At 35.5% G+C, this 17,547-nt stretch overlaps 1 protein-coding gene and 1 pseudogene across 1 annotated transcript; both read left to right on the top strand.

Annotated features, from left to right (window-relative positions):
* Window positions 1-985: 985 nt before the first annotated feature.
* Window positions 986-1,760, top strand: LOC118576318 (olfactory receptor 8B3-like; the record flags this gene model as incomplete). Its single annotated transcript, XM_036176623.1, has 2 exons — window positions 986-1,303; window positions 1,356-1,760. Coding segments are annotated over 2 exons (723 nt in total), but the record flags the coding sequence as incomplete, so codon positions are not given.
* Window positions 1,761-7,520: 5,760 nt separating this feature from the next.
* LOC118576315 lies at window positions 7,521-9,757 on the top strand (annotated as a pseudogene).
* The last annotated feature ends 7,790 nt before the right edge of the window (window positions 9,758-17,547 follow it).

Raw genomic sequence — 17,547 nt, 5'->3', positions numbered from 1 at the left:
GTGACACTGGCTATATCATAACCAGTCACAGACTCAATTTCTTCTGCTTGATATTGGAAATACTGCTTATGACTCTAAGTATACTGAAGTCCAGTCTGGATATAGGTTAACATCAGATTACTAAAATGTTTCCCTGCATCAAGAACAGTGGTTGCACAAGCCTTTAATCCAAGCACTCGGGAGGCAGAGCAACATGGATCTCTGTGATTTCAAGGCCAGCCTGCTCTACAGAGTGAGATCTAGGACAGGCATCAAAACTATGTGAAGAAACCCTGTCTTGAAAAAACAAAACAAAACAAAGAAAAATAAATAAATAAAAACAAAAAGCATCATCCCGAAGCAAAGAAAGGATTAGAAGAGAGAAGGACAATTATGTCCTTGTGCATCCAATTTGCATTTTATCCTTGAATTTTCAAATTGTCACATTAGCATATTTAGGACACTGGGCTAAGCTTTGAGGTGTACTAGTGAAACTCTTTACTGTATTCAACCTCTGAGATGTGAATTGAGGAAGACAATGCTGTTCTTTTTTCTCTTGGCTTGAAAGGAGTGCTCAAGACTTTGAAGCTGTTTATTTTTTGACATTCAAACAAGAAACTGACATTTGAAGGGGAAGATGTGTTTTTTAAATTCCTTTCTTTCCCTCTGAAATTTTACTTATTTTTCCTTCTCCACAAATTCTCTGGGAGAAGAATGGCTTTTGAAAATGATTCTTTGTCCTTAGTGCATGAGCTGGCTGTTTGGAACCTGGGGCCTATGCAGGGACACTTTGCTCAGCCTGGGCAAAAGGAGGAGGAGACTGGACATGCCTCCATTGAATCTACCAGGCTGAGCTGAATCCGCAGAAGAGTCCTTGCCCTGGAGGAGATGGGAATAGGGGGTGGGCTGAGGGAGGGTGGGGTTGGGGGGCTCGGGGAGGGAGGACAGGGGAATCTGTGGCTGATATGTAAAATTAAATTAAATTATAAAATAAATGTAAAAAAAGAAAGAAAATTATTCTTTTGTAACCAAATTCATTCTCTTGGGGATAACAGAACAACCTGAACTTAAAATACCATTGTTCCTCTGTTTTCTGGTAATACACATCATCACTGCATTGAGGAATTTGACCTACATCATTCTGATTGTGTTGAATTCTCACCTCCACACACCCATGTACTTTTTCCTGTTTAACTTATCTTGCATTGATCTCTGTTATTCTTCTGTGATTACACCCAAAATGCTGATGAACTTTATACAAAAAAAAAAGAAAAAGAATGTGATCTCTTACATGGCATGTATGACCCAGCTCTACTTCTTTTGGTTTTTTTTTTGGTTTTTTTTTTTTGTTTGTTTGTTTGTTGTTTTTTTTTTTTTTTTTTGTCTTTTCTGAGTGCAATGTGCTGACTTCAATGGCCTATGATCGCTATGTGGCTATCTGCAATCCACTCTTATATAATGTTGCCTTATCTCCTAAGGTGGGTTCCTATCTATTGCTTGGTTCATATTTGATGGGGTTTTCTGGTGCCATGATCCACACGGGTTGTGTCCTGAGACTGACCTTCTGTGATGGAAATACAGTCAACCACTGCTTCTGTGATGTCCTCCCTTTGCTGCAGCTCTCCTGCACCAGCACCTATGGCAATGAGTTAGAGCTGTTCATTGTAACAGGAAAAGACATCATTGTGCCCACAGTCATTATCTTTACTTCTTATGGTTTCATCATTTCGAGCATCCTCAAAGTGGTTCTGAGAAAATCCTTAAGCAGGAGAATGTATTGATCAGACACTGAATCTCTCTGAGTCTGTTTGCTTTTTTTGATGATACTTTTGTATTTAATATATTTTATCATAGTGTATTACATTTAGTATGTTTTGTTTAAAATATATTAACATCAGTTTTTTTTTTCTTTTCAGTGGGGGCCCACAGAGGCTCCCTAATAAGGTCTTACTCAAGGTCAGACTTCTGACCTTGCTTTACCCAACATGGCTTGCATGATAGGATGATTTGGCCAGGAACATGGTTACCAGGTGTTTTGAAGGGTCTACACTTGGCTGTAAATTGTGCTTTAATCTTGAAAGGACAAGGTGTTTTGCCTTTCCCCTTGGTAGTGTATAAAAAAGTCCATTAGAATAAATCTCAAGGCAACTGGGTATTGACCCAGGACCTCCCAAAGCTATCCTGTGTCTCTGTCTTTCTCTCCATCTATGCCTATATTTCTAACCAGTACTTCCTCATTCCTTCCTTGCTTCACCCAACAACCCTTTGACAGGTCAGAGCTGGACTCCTACACTTTTCATATTCATTGAAATTAGAAATTATCTACTTTTCATCATTTTCTTTTATGTATATTTTGTTTTCTCACTGTGTGTAAAATTGATGCTTTTATCATTGTACTTCTTTTAGAATAGTATTAAGTAATTCTTCTCTTTTGTTGTTTGTTATTATAGACATTATCACTGGAGATATTCAACAGTTTTCTCATATTAATTAAAATAATATTAAGTTGTCTGCATGCCTATGTGGAGAACTGGCCATATTTGCCATTTGAATTGAAATATGAAATCCTCTTTATGTCTCTGTATTCTTGTCTTTTGATCCTCTACTGTACAAGAATGTTTTTACCCTCTAATGCCAGTATTTAATAGGTATTAAGTATATATTTAATTAAACATGAATTTAGTTAATTAATAGTCAAGTAGGTATTTAATACATATTTCTGCATTGGCCGTTCTTTATGATGCACTGCAAGTGTACTTATGGTTTCACAGAACATGGTCTTACTACATGTTTGATGCTTACCTTCTAAATATAAACAAATAAATTTTTTGCCAAAAATACACTATTGCAAGCATAATATTGAAGCTCGGGAGAATAATATTTTACATAATGATATAGGATTCTTAAAGAAAGTTCATGAACCTTTAGACTCTTGATTTCAAGTCTATTACCCTGTTTAATATACCATCCACCTAAAATGAAATATGATGGCATTTCTAATGTAGTATTATTTTCTTTGCTGATGAGCTATAAATTCAAATCATCACTTTTTTGTGGCAGCTATATTTATTCAGTAAAACTGTTTGCTGGCTCTTTTCTTGTTTAAAACATATGATGTGTGTTTTGCTGATGAAGTTAAAGATGATTGATTAAAGCTAAGGTCTGACTTTCTTTGGAAAAAAACTCAAAATATTTGAAGAGGCAATTTTGTTAAGGTCCTGGGAAATACCAGAAATTAGAGGTAAAGGGTCAAAAATTCAAGATATAGGAAATCCCTGTGTGCAAAATGTTCAATGAAAAGTAAATAGCAAGTTGATCAGATTTGTGTGCATTTTTAAATTAAATTTTATATCTGACTATTATAAAACTTAATTACTTACAAAGTTTTGATTGAACAGTATCCATGATGAATGGAGGTGTGATGACTAATCTTGGTTGTCAACTTGACACATTTGGGAAGAGGAAGCATGAACTGAGGAAACATTTACATCAGACTGACCTTTAGGCAAATCTTTATGGCTTTCATTGATGTGGGAGGATCTACCCCTACTCTGTGCTATACCACCCTTGGGTAGGTCCTGGGAGGTATAAGAAGGTGGTTGAATGTGAGTCTGAAGTACTTTAGCATCCCTCCAAGTCTCTCTATATGGTCCCTGCCTTTAGTTCCTGCCCTGACTTCTTTTAGTGATAGATTCTAAGATGAAATAAAACCTCCTGCTATGAGTTGATTTGTTCTTGGTCTTTTATCATAGCAAGAACAAGAAAAATAGGACAGTGGGTTAACAGGACTTTAGAAAATTATTGAAAATGAAAAGATTTTTGTGCTGATGTTATTAGACAACAGCCTTAATAGAAAAAATAAATTGCATTTGAAATGTGCTTTGGGGATTTTGAATTTAAGGGAAAAAATGAAAAATCTTACTTTCTTCTTTAGAAATACCTAGGAATACAATGAATACAGGAATTCTCTGGTGGTGACATTGATTTATGCTATTTAATACCAAAGAATGTTTAAGTTTAAAGTGTAGTAGAAACTATATTTAAAAAAAAAACTAGATAAACCAACTCTGTATTTTTTAAATTTTTTTCTCATTATCATATAGAATAAAGACTTTTAAATCCTACTTGACCTGACAAAGTAAAGCAAATTTGAAAATATATTTAGTGACTAACTCATACTGTAGAAAAGTCCTCTGAAAGAATGCTGAGAGTTATGATGGAATATTTGAGGGATATAGTAAGACCAGGGAAATGAAAGCAAATCCCTGAGAAAGTGTCTTCTTCTTCTCAGGAGATATTACAAGGGGAAATGGCAAGAACATATGGAGAGTGCATAGGGGAAAGGAGAGACCAGAAATCCTGTAAAGTATCAGCCACAGAGGGCTCCCAACCATAGTGCTTCTCCTACCCTGAAGGCATAAAGCTGCTGTTACTCTTGCTTTCTCTAGGGCCTTTCTGTCTTTCCTAGACTTCAATTCTTGGTCTGTGTCAGGGAATAATTCAGTCATCCCCTAGACAACAATCAGGACCCCTGCTGTAGTTCATTTCCCTCACAAGCTAATGACATGAAATGTCTGAGCTAAGATGTAGATGTAACCGGCTTGTTAAATAAGAAACACAGAACCAATTTGCAAGAGTAAAAAAACCACGAGGTCAGAGCAAGAGCGGAAAACCTTACCCTTCAGTGCTTCTGCTGTTCTTCCTCTTCGGAGAGAGCTACCTCTCTGTGTCCTATCTTTTTTATAGATTTTCTGTTCTGTTTTCTCATTGGTTGTAAACCCAGCCACATGACCTGCTCATCACTGCCTGTTTGTACAAACCTCCAGGTCTTCTATGGTTGCTATTGAGATTAAAGGCATGTGTCTGCCATGCTGGCTGTGTCCTTGAACACACAGAGATCTACCTAACTCTGCCTCCCAAGTGCTGGGATTAAAGGCATGCACCATTATCACCCAGTTTCTGCTCTGGCTTGCTCTGACCTCAAGGCAACTTTATTAACATATAAATAAAATCACATTTTAATACAAATAAAATATCACTATATTTCTCCTTTCTATTTTAATAAAAGAAAAAAAGAAAAAGTTATAACTGATATAAGAAAACTATGTACAAAAGTACAATAACTATATATACCATATATGCAAACAATAAATACCTAAACAATGTCTAGTCCATTTGCATTTGACAAATTCAGAGAAAATAATTCCATTAAGTAAGTCCAAAATGTACCTGATTCACTTTCTCTCCTAAGTTATATTGCTAACGGATCTGTCTTATAACATCTTTCAAATTTATACACTTACAGCTCTTAGTGAGTTTTATGAAATCCTTAACAATGACAATTATAACTGTACCTAACTGATTTTCACCTCCCTCAGAGACCTAAGAAGGAAAACTACCTAATAAAAATAAAAACAGAAGTGCATGCAAGCAGTCCCCAAAAAAAAAATGTGAGTTGACAGATACAGCCAGCTGCCTGGACAGTCACCTGAGGTTTCTCCACAGTGTTGGGGCATCATCTTTAGCCTATAGGCTTAGTGTACTCTTTTGTGAACTAGGATGTATACAAGTCAACAGTTTGACCTCACATTTGGTGAGAGCAGTCCATGTACCAGAAACACCTGAATTCCATTACTGTCATGTCATGATTCAAGATTTTAAATTCTGGAAATTATTGATGTTTCTTCAATTCAACTGTCCATTTTTCTTGGCTGTGTATATGTAGCTTCATCTCAGCATCCTGTCTTCTCACATCCCTCTATTAAACGCCAGTCTACTATTGAGAGGGGTGAGCTTAGTTATTCTTCAAGAATAACTGAATCTTCTCGGGGGTTCCTATATTATGGTCTCATTGTACAGTCCAGGCTGTCCTGGGAATGGCAAGACTGGCCATGCTGACTGAATGTCACAGTCTTCTGCTCCTAACCACTTGAAGATTAACATTACAGTATCGTGTCACTTGATGGAACTTTAATATATTTTATCCAACACACTGATGTTGAGAGGACCTGGGTGACCATATGCAACTCCTAAAATATATTAAGACGGGGTGATAGTCAAGTATCTTGGCAAACAGGCACTGAGAACAAAAGTATCAAAATGAAGATGTAGAGTGATTGTTAGATCAGCATTCATGAAAGCATATTGGAAATAAAAGAAACAGACAAACATATGCAGAAGAATTTTTCCCCAAATAAAAACAACCTAGGGTTCCCAGCCTCTCTGTGGGAGTAGTGACTTCTGGCACATGGCACCTGGGCATTGAGCGTTTAATGCAGTGGAAAGGGGTTGTGATGGAAGATTCCATCAGTTGACCACTTCCCCAGCATTGTCAAAATGAGAGATACCCAGGGAGGAAAGCTCCTTGGAATCTTACAGCCCACAGATGTCATTAGTTAAGTCCATGTTTCTGTCTGGAGATGTGCTGGCCACCTAAGGCTTTTAGTCATTAACCCTTTAGTGACGGTGTCTTAGGTGTTTTTCCTATGCACACCAGGTGTTACAAGCATGTGTCTTAATCTATCCTATCTGAAAGCTAATTAGATAGGGAGGGTTAGAGAAAGGAGTTCAGTGGTTCAGAACTAGTCTAACCTACCTGCATACAACCACAGAACTAAAAAAATAAACAAAAAGCAAGCAGAAAGGGATTTAAAATATATTTGCAAAAAATTATTGTAAGAATCCTGAAACATGTTAGGAGATACTATGGAAATCTTTGCAACTAGGCTTAAGAAACTCTGGGGATAGACTCTATGAAATATTAACATTAAAGACATGTTTTTTAAAAAAAATGCTGAGAAATAAATAAAATAATAGTTTCATTGAAGAGAAGGTAGCTGGAAGATGGGAGTTCAATATTGTTTCAAATCTGGAGGATGTATAATCTCTAAAGAGAAGGGCACACCTGAATGGCATATTGAGTCCCCAGGGAAGTAAATGCCCATCATGGGTAAGCATCTAAATGCCATCATCTCATCTCCTTTTCATATCTGTAATACGTTTCCTAGGAAGAAGCTAAGAGACTTTATCTTGCTTATAACTAATTTCTTTATGCAATTAATCTTATATGAGATGTCCGGTATTTCTTTAGGAGATGAGGATGATATAAATGAATGCAGTTTATTTTTCTTATTTCCGTTTAGTGGATTATGACTATGATTTTTAAATATATCAAGGACTCAAAAATGTGTCTAGAGAATATAAGAAATTAATTTTATGCACGATCCTTTTAGAATAAAAGGAACTAGTGCTTTGGAGCCTGATATGGTCTTTCCAGAATAACAGGGACATATGCTAATGAAAGAGGTCGATAAAATTTCTCTCTAAAATAGGGTTTTAAAATCTATCCACAATAAAATCTCAATGTATTGAATACATTTACAGAGAAATAAATATTATGTAAAAGGGTTAATGATGAATAATACTAATTTTGACTACATACCCTAGATGAAATCGTACATGATTGAGGCTCATTCACATATTCACATATTACTATCCAATATGTTGATATACATTTGTGCATTTGTGTAAATATACTTTTAATGAGAAGACAGTTTAAGGTGAGTTTTCTTACCAAATCACCATTAACAGATGTTAATATGTTGAACAATAGATTTCTAAACACTTTTTATTTTGCATAATTGAACTTCCTTCCCTTGGGTGTTTTTCTTTCCCACTAGCTCCAGCAACCAACATTCTTTGTCCATTTATGTAAATACAAATGTCAATAGAAAGAGATGATGCAGTTTTTCTTCTAAAGTGAGGTTTTCCTCTTATTATTTTTGTTTTTATGTTTTCGTACTGGCTTTTCTATCAAAATGAGTCCAACAATTAATAATATGTACTTTTCCATCTATGAAAAGCAATTTTAAGGTTCAAGAGAAATTCAGAGAAAATGTCTTAGATATATAGAAAATGGTCAGAGTCCATAGACATGCAAGTTGCAGTATTCTTATTGAATATGCTTCATTTCCATTACACATGACAATTTCTCTAGATTTATGAATTTTTGTGACACTGGCTATATCATAACCAGTCACAGACTCAATTTCTTCTGCTTGATATTGGAAATACTGCTTATGACTCTAAGTATACTGAAGTCCAGTCTGGGATATAGGTTAACATCAGATTACTAAAATGTTTCCCTGCATCAAGAACAGTGGTTGCACAAGCCTTTAATCCAAGCACTCGGGAGGCAGAGCAACATGGATCTCTGTGATTTCAAGGCCAGCCTGCTCTACAGAGTGAGATCTAGGACAGGCATCAAAACTATGTGAAGAAACCCTGTCTTGAAAAAACAAAACAAAACAAAGAAAAATAAATAAATAAAAAAAAAGCATCATCCCGAAGCAAAGAAAGGATTAGAAGAGAGAAGGACAATTATGTCCTTGTGCATCCCAATTTGCATTTTATCCTTGAATTTTCAAATTGTCACATTAGCATATTTAGGACACTGGGCTAAGCTTTGAGGTGTACTAGTGAAACTCTTTACTGTATTCAACCTCTGAGATGTGAATTGAGGAAGACAATGCTGTTCTTTTTTCTCTTGGCTTGAAAGGAGTGCTCAAGACTTTGAAGCTGTTTATTTTTTGACATTCAAACAAGAAACTGACATTTGAAGGGGAAGATGTGTTTTTTAAATTCTTTCTTTCCCTCTGAAATTTTACTTATTTTTCCTTCTCCACAAATTCTCTGGGAGAAGAATGGCTTTTGAAAATGATTCTTTGTTCCTTAGTGCATGAGCTGGCTGTTTGGAAACCTGGGGGCCTATGCAGGGACACTTTGCTCAGCCTGGGGCAAAAGGAGGAGGAGACTGGACATGCCTCCATTGAATCTACCAGGCTGAGCTGAATCCGCAAGAAGAGTCCTTGCCCTGGAGGAGATGGGAATAGGGGGTGGGCTGAGGGAGGGTGGGGTTGGGGGGCTCGGGGAGGGAGGACAGGGGAATCTGTGGCTGATATGTAAAATTAAATTAAATTATAAAATAAATGTAAAAAAAGAAAGAAAATTATTCTTTTGTAACCAAATTCATTCTCTTGGGGATAACAGAACAACCTGAACTTAAAATACCATTGTTCCTCTGTTTTCTGGTAATACACATCATCACTGCATTGAGGAATTTGACCTACATCATTCTGATTGTGTTGAATTCTCACCTCCACACACCCATGTACTTTTTCCTGTTTAACTTATCTTGCATTGATCTCTGTTATTCTTCTGTGATTACACCCAAAATGCTGATGAACTTTATACAAAAAAAAAAAAGAAAAAGAATGTGATCTCTTACATGGCATGTATGACCCAGCTCTACTTCTTTTGGTTTTTTTTTGGTTTTTTTTTTTTTGTTTGTTTGTTTGTTGTTTTTTTTTTTTTTTTTTTTGTCTTTTCTGAGTGCAATGTGCTGACTTCAATGGCCTATGATCGCTATGTGGCTATCTGCAATCCACTCTTATATAATGTTGCCTTATCTCCTAAGGTGGGTTCCTATCTATTGCTTGGTTCATATTTGATGGGGTTTTCTGGTGCCATGATCCACACGGGTTGTGTCCTGAGACTGACCTTCTGTGATGGAAATACAGTCAACCACTGCTTCTGTGATGTCCTCCCTTTGCTGCAGCTCTCCTGCACCAGCACCTATGGCAATGAGTTAGAGCTGTTCATTGTAACAGGAAAAGACATCATTGTGCCCACAGTCATTATCTTTACTTCTTATGGTTTCATCATTTCGAGCATCCTCAAAGTGGTTCTGAGAAAAACCTTAAGCAGGAGAATGTATTGATCAGACACTGAATCTCTCTGAGCCTGTTTGCTTTTTTTGATGATATTTTTGTATTTAATATATTTTATCATAGTGTATTACATTTAGTATGTTTTGTTTAAAATATATTAACATCAGTTTTTTTTTTCTTTTCAGTGGGGGCCCACAGAGGCTCCCTAATAAGGTCTTACTCAAGGTCAGACTTCTGACCTTGCTTTACCCAACATGGCTTGCATGATAGGATGATTTGGCCAGGAAGCATGGTTACCAGGTGTTTTGAAGGGTCTACACTTGGCTGTAAATTGTGCTTTAATCTTGAAAGGACAAGGTGTTTTGCCTTTCCCCTTGGTAGTGTATAAAAAAGTCCATTAGAATAAATCTCAAGGCAACTGGGTATTGACCCAGGACCTCCCAAAGCTATCCTGTGTCTCTGTCTTTCTCTCCATCTATGCCTATATTTCTAACCAGTACTTCCTCATTCCTTCCTTGCTTCACCCAACAACCCTTTGACAGGTCAGAGCTGGACTCCTACACTTTTCATATTCATTGAAATTAGAAATTATCTACTTTTCATCATTTTCTTTTATGTATATTTTGTTTTCTCACTGTGTGTAAAATTGATGCTTTTATCATTGTACTTCTTTTAGAATAGTATTAAGTAATTCTTCTCTTTTGTTGTTTGTTATTATAGACATTATCACTGGAGATATTCAACAGTTTTCTCATATTAATTAAAATAATATTAAGTTGTCTGCATGCCTATGTGGAGAACTGGCCATATTTGCCATTTGAATTGAAATATGAAATCCTCTTTATGTCTCTGTGTTCTTGTCTTTTGATCCTGTACTGTACAAGAATGTTTTTACCCTCTAATGCCAGTATTTAATAGGTATTAAGTATATATTTAATTAAACATGAATTTAGTTAATTAATAGTCAAGTAGGTATTTAATACATATTTCTGCATTGGCCGTTCTTTATGATGCACTGCAAGTGTACTTATGGTTTCACAGAACATGGTCTTACTACATGTTTGATGCTTACCTTCTAAATATAAACAAATAAATTTTTTGCCAAAAATACACTATTGCAAGCATAATATTGAAGCTCGGGAGAATAATATTTTACATAATGATATAGGATTCTTAAAGAAAGTTCATGAACCTTTAGACTCTTGATTTCAAGTCTATTACCCTGTTTAATATACCATCCACCTAAAATGAAATATGATGGCATTTCTAATGTAGTATTATTTTCTTTGCTGATGAGCTATAAATTCAAATCATCACTTTTTTGTGGCAGCTATATTTATTCAGTAAAACTGTTTGCTGGCTCTTTTCTTGTTTAAAACATATGATGTGTGTTTTGCTGATGAAGTTAAAGATGATTGATTAAAGCTAAGGTCTGACTTTCTTTGGAAAAAAACTCAAAATATTTGAAGAGGCAATTTTGTTAAGGTCCTGGGAAATACCAGAAATTAGAGGTAAAGGGTCAAAAATTCAAGATATAGGAAATCCCTGTGTGCAAAATGTTCAATGAAAAGTAAATAGCAAGTTGATCAGATTTGTGTGCATTTTTAAATTAAATTTTATATCTGACTATTATAAAACTTAATTACTTATAAAGTTTTGATTGAACAGTATCCATGATGAATGGAGGTGTGATGACTAATCTTGGTTGTCAACTTGACACATTTGGGAAGAGGAAGCATGAACTGAGGAAACATTTACATCAGACTGACCTTTAGGCAAATCTTTATGGCTTTCATTGATGTGGGAGGATCTACCCACTACTCTGTGCTATACCACCCTTGGGTAGGTCCTGGGAGGTATAAGAAGGTGGTTGAATGTGAGTCTGAAGTACTTAGCATCCCTCCAAGTCTCTCTATATGGTCCCTGCCTTTAGTTCCTGCCCTGACTTCTTTTAGTGATAGATTCTAAGATGAAATAAAACCTCCTGCTATGAGTTGATTTTGTTCTTGGTCTTTTATCATAGCAAGAACAAGAAAAATAGGACAGTGGGTTAACAGGACTTTAGAAAATTATTGAAAATGAACAGATTTTTGTGCTGATGTTATTAGACAACAGCCTTAATAGAAAAAATAAATTGCATTTGAAATGTGCTTTGGGGATTTTGAATTTAAGGGAAAAAATGAAAAATCTTACTTTCTTCTTTAGAAATACCTAGGAATACAATGAATACAGGAATTCTCTGGTGGTGACATTGATTTATGCTATTTAATACCAAAGAATGTTTAAGTTTAAAGTGTAGTAGAAACTATATTTAAAAAAAAACTAGATAAACCAACTCTGTATTTTTTAAATTTTTTTCTCATTCTCATATAGAATAAAGACTTTTAAATCCTACTTGACCTGACAAAGTAAAGCAAATTTGAAAATATATTTAGTGACTAACTCATACTGTAGAAAAGTCCTCTGAAAGAATGCTGAGAGTTATGAAGGAACATTAGAGGGATATAGTAAGACCAGGGAAATGAAAGCAAATCCCTGAGAAAGTGTCTTCTTCTTCTCAGGAGATATTACAAGGGGAAATGGCAAGAACATATGGAGAGTGCATAGTGGAAAGGAGAGACCAGAAATCCTGTAAAGTATCAGCCACAGAGGGCTCCCAACCATAGTGCTTCTCCTACCCTGAAGGCATAAAGCTGCTGTTACTCTTGCTTTCTCTAGGGCCTTTCTGTCTTTCCTAGACTTCAATTCTTGGTCTGTGTCAGGGAATAATTCAGTCATCCCCTAGACAACAATCAGGACCCCTGCTATAGTTCATTTCCCTCACAAGCTAATGACATGAAATGTCTGAGCTAAGATGTAGATGTAACCGGCTTGTTAAATAAGAAACACAGAACCAATTGCAGAGTAAAAAACCACGAGGTCAGAGCAAGAGCGGAAAACCTTACCCTTCAGTGCTTCTGCTGTTCTTCCTCTCCGGAGAGAGCTACCTCTCTGTGTCCTATCTTTTTTATAGATTTTCTGTTCTGTTTTCTCATTGGTTGTAAACCCAGCCACATGACCTGCTCATCACTGCCTGTTTGTACAAACCTCCAGGTCTTCTATGGTTGCTATTGAGATTAAAGGCATGTGTCTGCCATGCTGGCTGTGTCCTTGAACACACAGAGATCTACCTAACTCTGCCTCCCAAGTGCTGGGATTAAAGGCATGCACCATTATCACCCAGTTTCTGCTCTGGCTTGCTCTGACCTCAAGGCAACTTTATTAACATATAAATAAAATCACATTTTAATACAAATAAAATATCACTATATTTCTCCTTTTCTATTTTAATAAAAAGAAAAAAAGAAAAAGTTATAACTGATATAAGAAAAACTATGTACAAAAGTACAATAACTATATATACCATATATGCAAACAATAAATACCTAAACAATGTCTAGTCCATTTGCATTTGACAAATTCAGAGAAAATAATTCCATTAAGTAAGTCCAAAATGTACCTGATTCACTTTCTCTCCTAAGTTATATTGCTAACGGATCTGTCTTATAACATCTTTCAAATTTATACACTTACAGCTCTTAGTGAGTTTTTATGAAATCCTTAACAATGACAATTATAACTGTACCTAACTGATTTTCACCTCCCTCAGAGACCTAAGAAGGAAATACTACCTAATAAAAAATAAAAACAGGAAGTGCATGCAAGCAGCTTCCCACCAAAAAAAAAATGTGAGTTGACAGATACAGCCAGCTGCCTGGACAGTCACCTGAGGTTTCTCCACAGTGTTGGGGCATCATCTTTAGCCTATAGGCTTAGTGTACTCTTTTGTGAACTAGGATGTATACAATGTCAACAGTTTGACCTCACATTTGGTGAGAGCAGTCCATGTACCAGAAACACCTGAATTCCATTACTGTCATGTCATGATTCAAGATTTTAAATTCTGGAAATTATTGATGTTTCTTCAATTCAACTGTCCATTTTTCTTGGCTGTGTATATGTAGCTTCATCTCAGCATCCTGTTCTTCTCCACATCCCTCTATTAAACGCCAGTCTACTATTGAGAGGGGTGAGCTTAGTTATTCTTCAAGAATAACTGTTTCATCTGCTGTTCCATTGCACATCAGAAGCCATTGGCCCACTCCCTGTTCAGCTGCCTTCAAAGAAAAGGGCATGGTACCTTTTACAGATTGCAAAGGCCACTCACTTCAGGGATAGTGCCATATTGTCCTGGCTTCAGAAGATGCCTTTTGTTAAAGCCACAACCACACTTGTTTTGGCAAGAATTGGTAGTCCTTGGTTTCATGTCCTGTCTGTCCTGTTTGTCAGCAGTTGATTAGAGGATACTTTGTTGTCCAGTGGCTAACTTTTGCCACAATGAAAGTTAACTCCATATGCAGCTTCTTCAATGCCCATTTTTTCTCTGAAGTAGATTGGTACTGCCAGGAGCCGACATGTCTCATAGTCATAGCAAAAAAGAAAAATTCCTAAGTTATTAAAACATTTTAAATGCCATATTCTGTAGATCTCTGAAGGGTTTGAAGATGACTTGTCTTGACTTGTCTATCTAAAATATATCTGTTTGATTTTGAAAACACACCTAATATGACTACAAGTTCAATTGTAATGTCTAACCACTAATTTTCATTTCTATATATCCTAATAGTTGGTAATACTAACATTCAAGGATTAGCAAATTGCATTACATTGTTAAATGAATGGAATAAATACAATATCTCGAGCAAGATTAGAAATACGTGTATGGTATATTCTAACAATCTCAATCCCAATAATAATAATTTGTATACAATATAAAACAATCCAATCGAATAAGAAAGGGGAAAGCTGAATCAAGAGAGATCATCATCCTATTCATTTTTCCTCATCTTGAATTTTCCCCTCATTAATGATATGGGTGTTATATACCTTGGAAACATGTTGGCCTCCAACACAGGTTAGATTTCGATGAATTGAGATCAGTTCATTGTTATAAAAAAATCAGGAATGGTTTAGTTACTCCCATGTCAGAGAACAAGCCAGATGTGGCTACAGGGCAAGTCATAGGCCATGTAGTGATCCATCAAAAGACTCTTTCTCAAAACCAAAATAAAGTGATATATAGTAAACATTTGGGTTTTTTTTTTATTGAGATTGAGGTATGAAATTATATAAATCAAATATTCTGTTAATTTATTTTTAAACAACACTATAAATTATCAAATTACATATAGTGTTAGGAAATATAAAAGTTAAGGATGCAAGGGTCATAACTTCACTGTTCAGCATAAAATTTCCAACCATATGGGCTGTTTCCTATAATTTAAAATATTCCCAGAGGGTAATGGGGTGAATGTGATCAACATATATTATTTACATTTGTGAAATTGTCAAAACGGAACATCTACTAGTCATCATTAAATTATGACAGAAGAGAGTTTCATTTCCAGTCATTTCCCTCAAGTTTTAACACCATTAATAAACAGAGTTGTCACTCTTACTCATTAACCCCATAACCCAATTTTTGAGAATCAAGAAGCATATGAGAGCCTTTTCTCAGGCTGGTAGCTTTGGTTGCTTCAAAGACACTAGACCAAAACAAAAGCTTCAAACCACCATGCGCATTTTGTCATGTCCCAAGCAGTATATTATTAACTCTTAGTGGTCACAGTGCCCAAGAAAAATCCCCAGTCTAAACCTGCTGCAGTTATTATTCAAATTTTGGCATAATATAATATTCACATTTATATCTTCATAGAATTTGTCTATATGTCTAGACTTTGCATTCTGTTGTTGCTTGGTCATATGACATTATAGTGGCTCTGCATGAGCTAACTTTTCTTTTCTTTCTTTCTTTTTTTTGGTTTTTTGAGACAGGGTTTCTCTGTGTAGCTTTACACCATTCCTGGAACTCACTCTGTAGCCCAAGTTGGCCTTGAACTCACAGGAATCTGCCTGGCTATGCCTCCCAAGAACTGAGATTAAAGGCATGCGCCACCACCTCCCAGCTAGTTTGTGTTTTCTTTATTGATTCTATTTACACTTTCAGATATTGAATAATGTAACAGTCCAGCTCTGACCTGTCAAAGGGTTCTTGGGGGGAGGAGAGAGGAATAAGAAAGTATTTGAGAGAAATACAGATGTAGATGGTGAGAAAGACAGAGACACAGGATTGCTTTGGGAGGATTTGTGGAAGCCTCCCTTGATTTCTCCAGATTGTCTTTTATCCTTTCTTGGGCATCAATGTGTCCTTTGGAAATGTCAGTGCCTTCATGATCTAGGTGTTTTTATTGATTGGCTATTAAATACAACCCACATTGCAGCTGTAAATAATATTCATTTGACCCCCTTTTGTCAATTTGTAGTGTTATATTTATTTCACAAATATTAACCATGAGATGAAGAATATAAGTATTACATATATACAGTATAGAATTTTAGGGATTATACTTACTCTCTACTCTTCATAAAGCTTTAGTCGAATATTTTGTCCTTGAATAATATAGCCTAGCAGCAGATTGGAGAATGATTGAAAATGTGAACCCATTTTTATTTGGGGAGGAGAAAGAGGACAACTCCAGGAACTAATGTAATGAATTCTAGTTGAAACTTGACTGAGAGGTTCTTATGCCAACTCTAAAAGGTATTATTGTGGATAGTGCTATAATAATCATGGTTGTATCGCTAACTATATTGTGTGCTAAGACTAATTCTTTAGGTATGTAACAAAAATTAAGTGGTAGTACATATTTTATTTTTTGAGTAATCTCCCTACTTATTTCTATAGTTAGATTTTGTGCTGCAGGACAGATGGATTATTTTAAATAACAGCTTTGATATTGCTTATTTATTTTTCCTGATTATATCCTTTGTGAGTTAAATGAGATCACAGGTCAATATAGTTTGGATTTCCATTTTGATGGCTATGGGTATTGAACTGTGTGTGTGTGTGTGTGTGTGTGTGTGTGTGTGTGTGCCTCATACACTTATTATTTTGATAAGTATTCAATTCTTTTGTGCATTTAATGACCAAATTTGGTCTTTTGGTGATTAAAATGTTTGAGTTATGTGTACATTCCACTTACTAAACTAATGTTGAAGAAAGAACTGGAACACACACCCCTCTATTCCTTAACTATGTTTCTCTTCTTGTGGAGAAACCTTTTTATCCAATTCTATTCATCATTTTTTCTGTCATTACCTAATGATCAAAGATCTATTAATAAAAATAAGAGCACATGGATTGGGAAGAAAGCAAGTAGCAATGTTTGAAAGAACTTAGAGCAAGAAAAGGAACAGGGGCAATAGTGTAACTATATTATACTCTCAAAAAAGTAGATACTGTGGATAAACTCATACCAGTGAACAGAAGACAACTGCAATGAAAAGAAAAACATAGATACAAACATGTTAAGAAACACATTAAAAAGACAAAATCTCATATAATCTCAAAAAAGTAATGATTTTTTAAAATAACTATTCAGAAATTCATTGACTCTATCTTGGCTGTCTTAGAATGTTTCCAAAATATATATCCATTAACTTTAAACATTTAAGTATTTCATTAATATCTTTCATAAATTTCATATTAATTTTAGTGCAAGATGAGGAGTAAGGATATACTTCTCTCATTTAAATGTGGATATCCAGTTTTAAAAGCCTCAGTGTAGAGTGTTTCTCTAGCAGTCTCTAGGTCACCAGGTCTAACTCCAGCATTGGAAGCAAGCAATGTGAAAGGAATTTGATTCAATGACTATGAAAATTTTTTTCCAGGACATTGCAGCTAAGTCATATAACTTGGTGTTGATTTTATTTTGTTATAATTCAGTTTTATGCATCAATC

Source organism: Onychomys torridus, unplaced genomic scaffold (genome assembly GCF_903995425.1).
Source record: "Onychomys torridus unplaced genomic scaffold, mOncTor1.1, whole genome shotgun sequence".
NCBI classification, from domain to species: Eukaryota; Metazoa; Chordata; class Mammalia; order Rodentia; family Cricetidae; genus Onychomys; species Onychomys torridus.
Note: the sequence above shows the minus strand (reverse complement) of the source record. Positions and strands in the feature narration are given on the sequence as shown.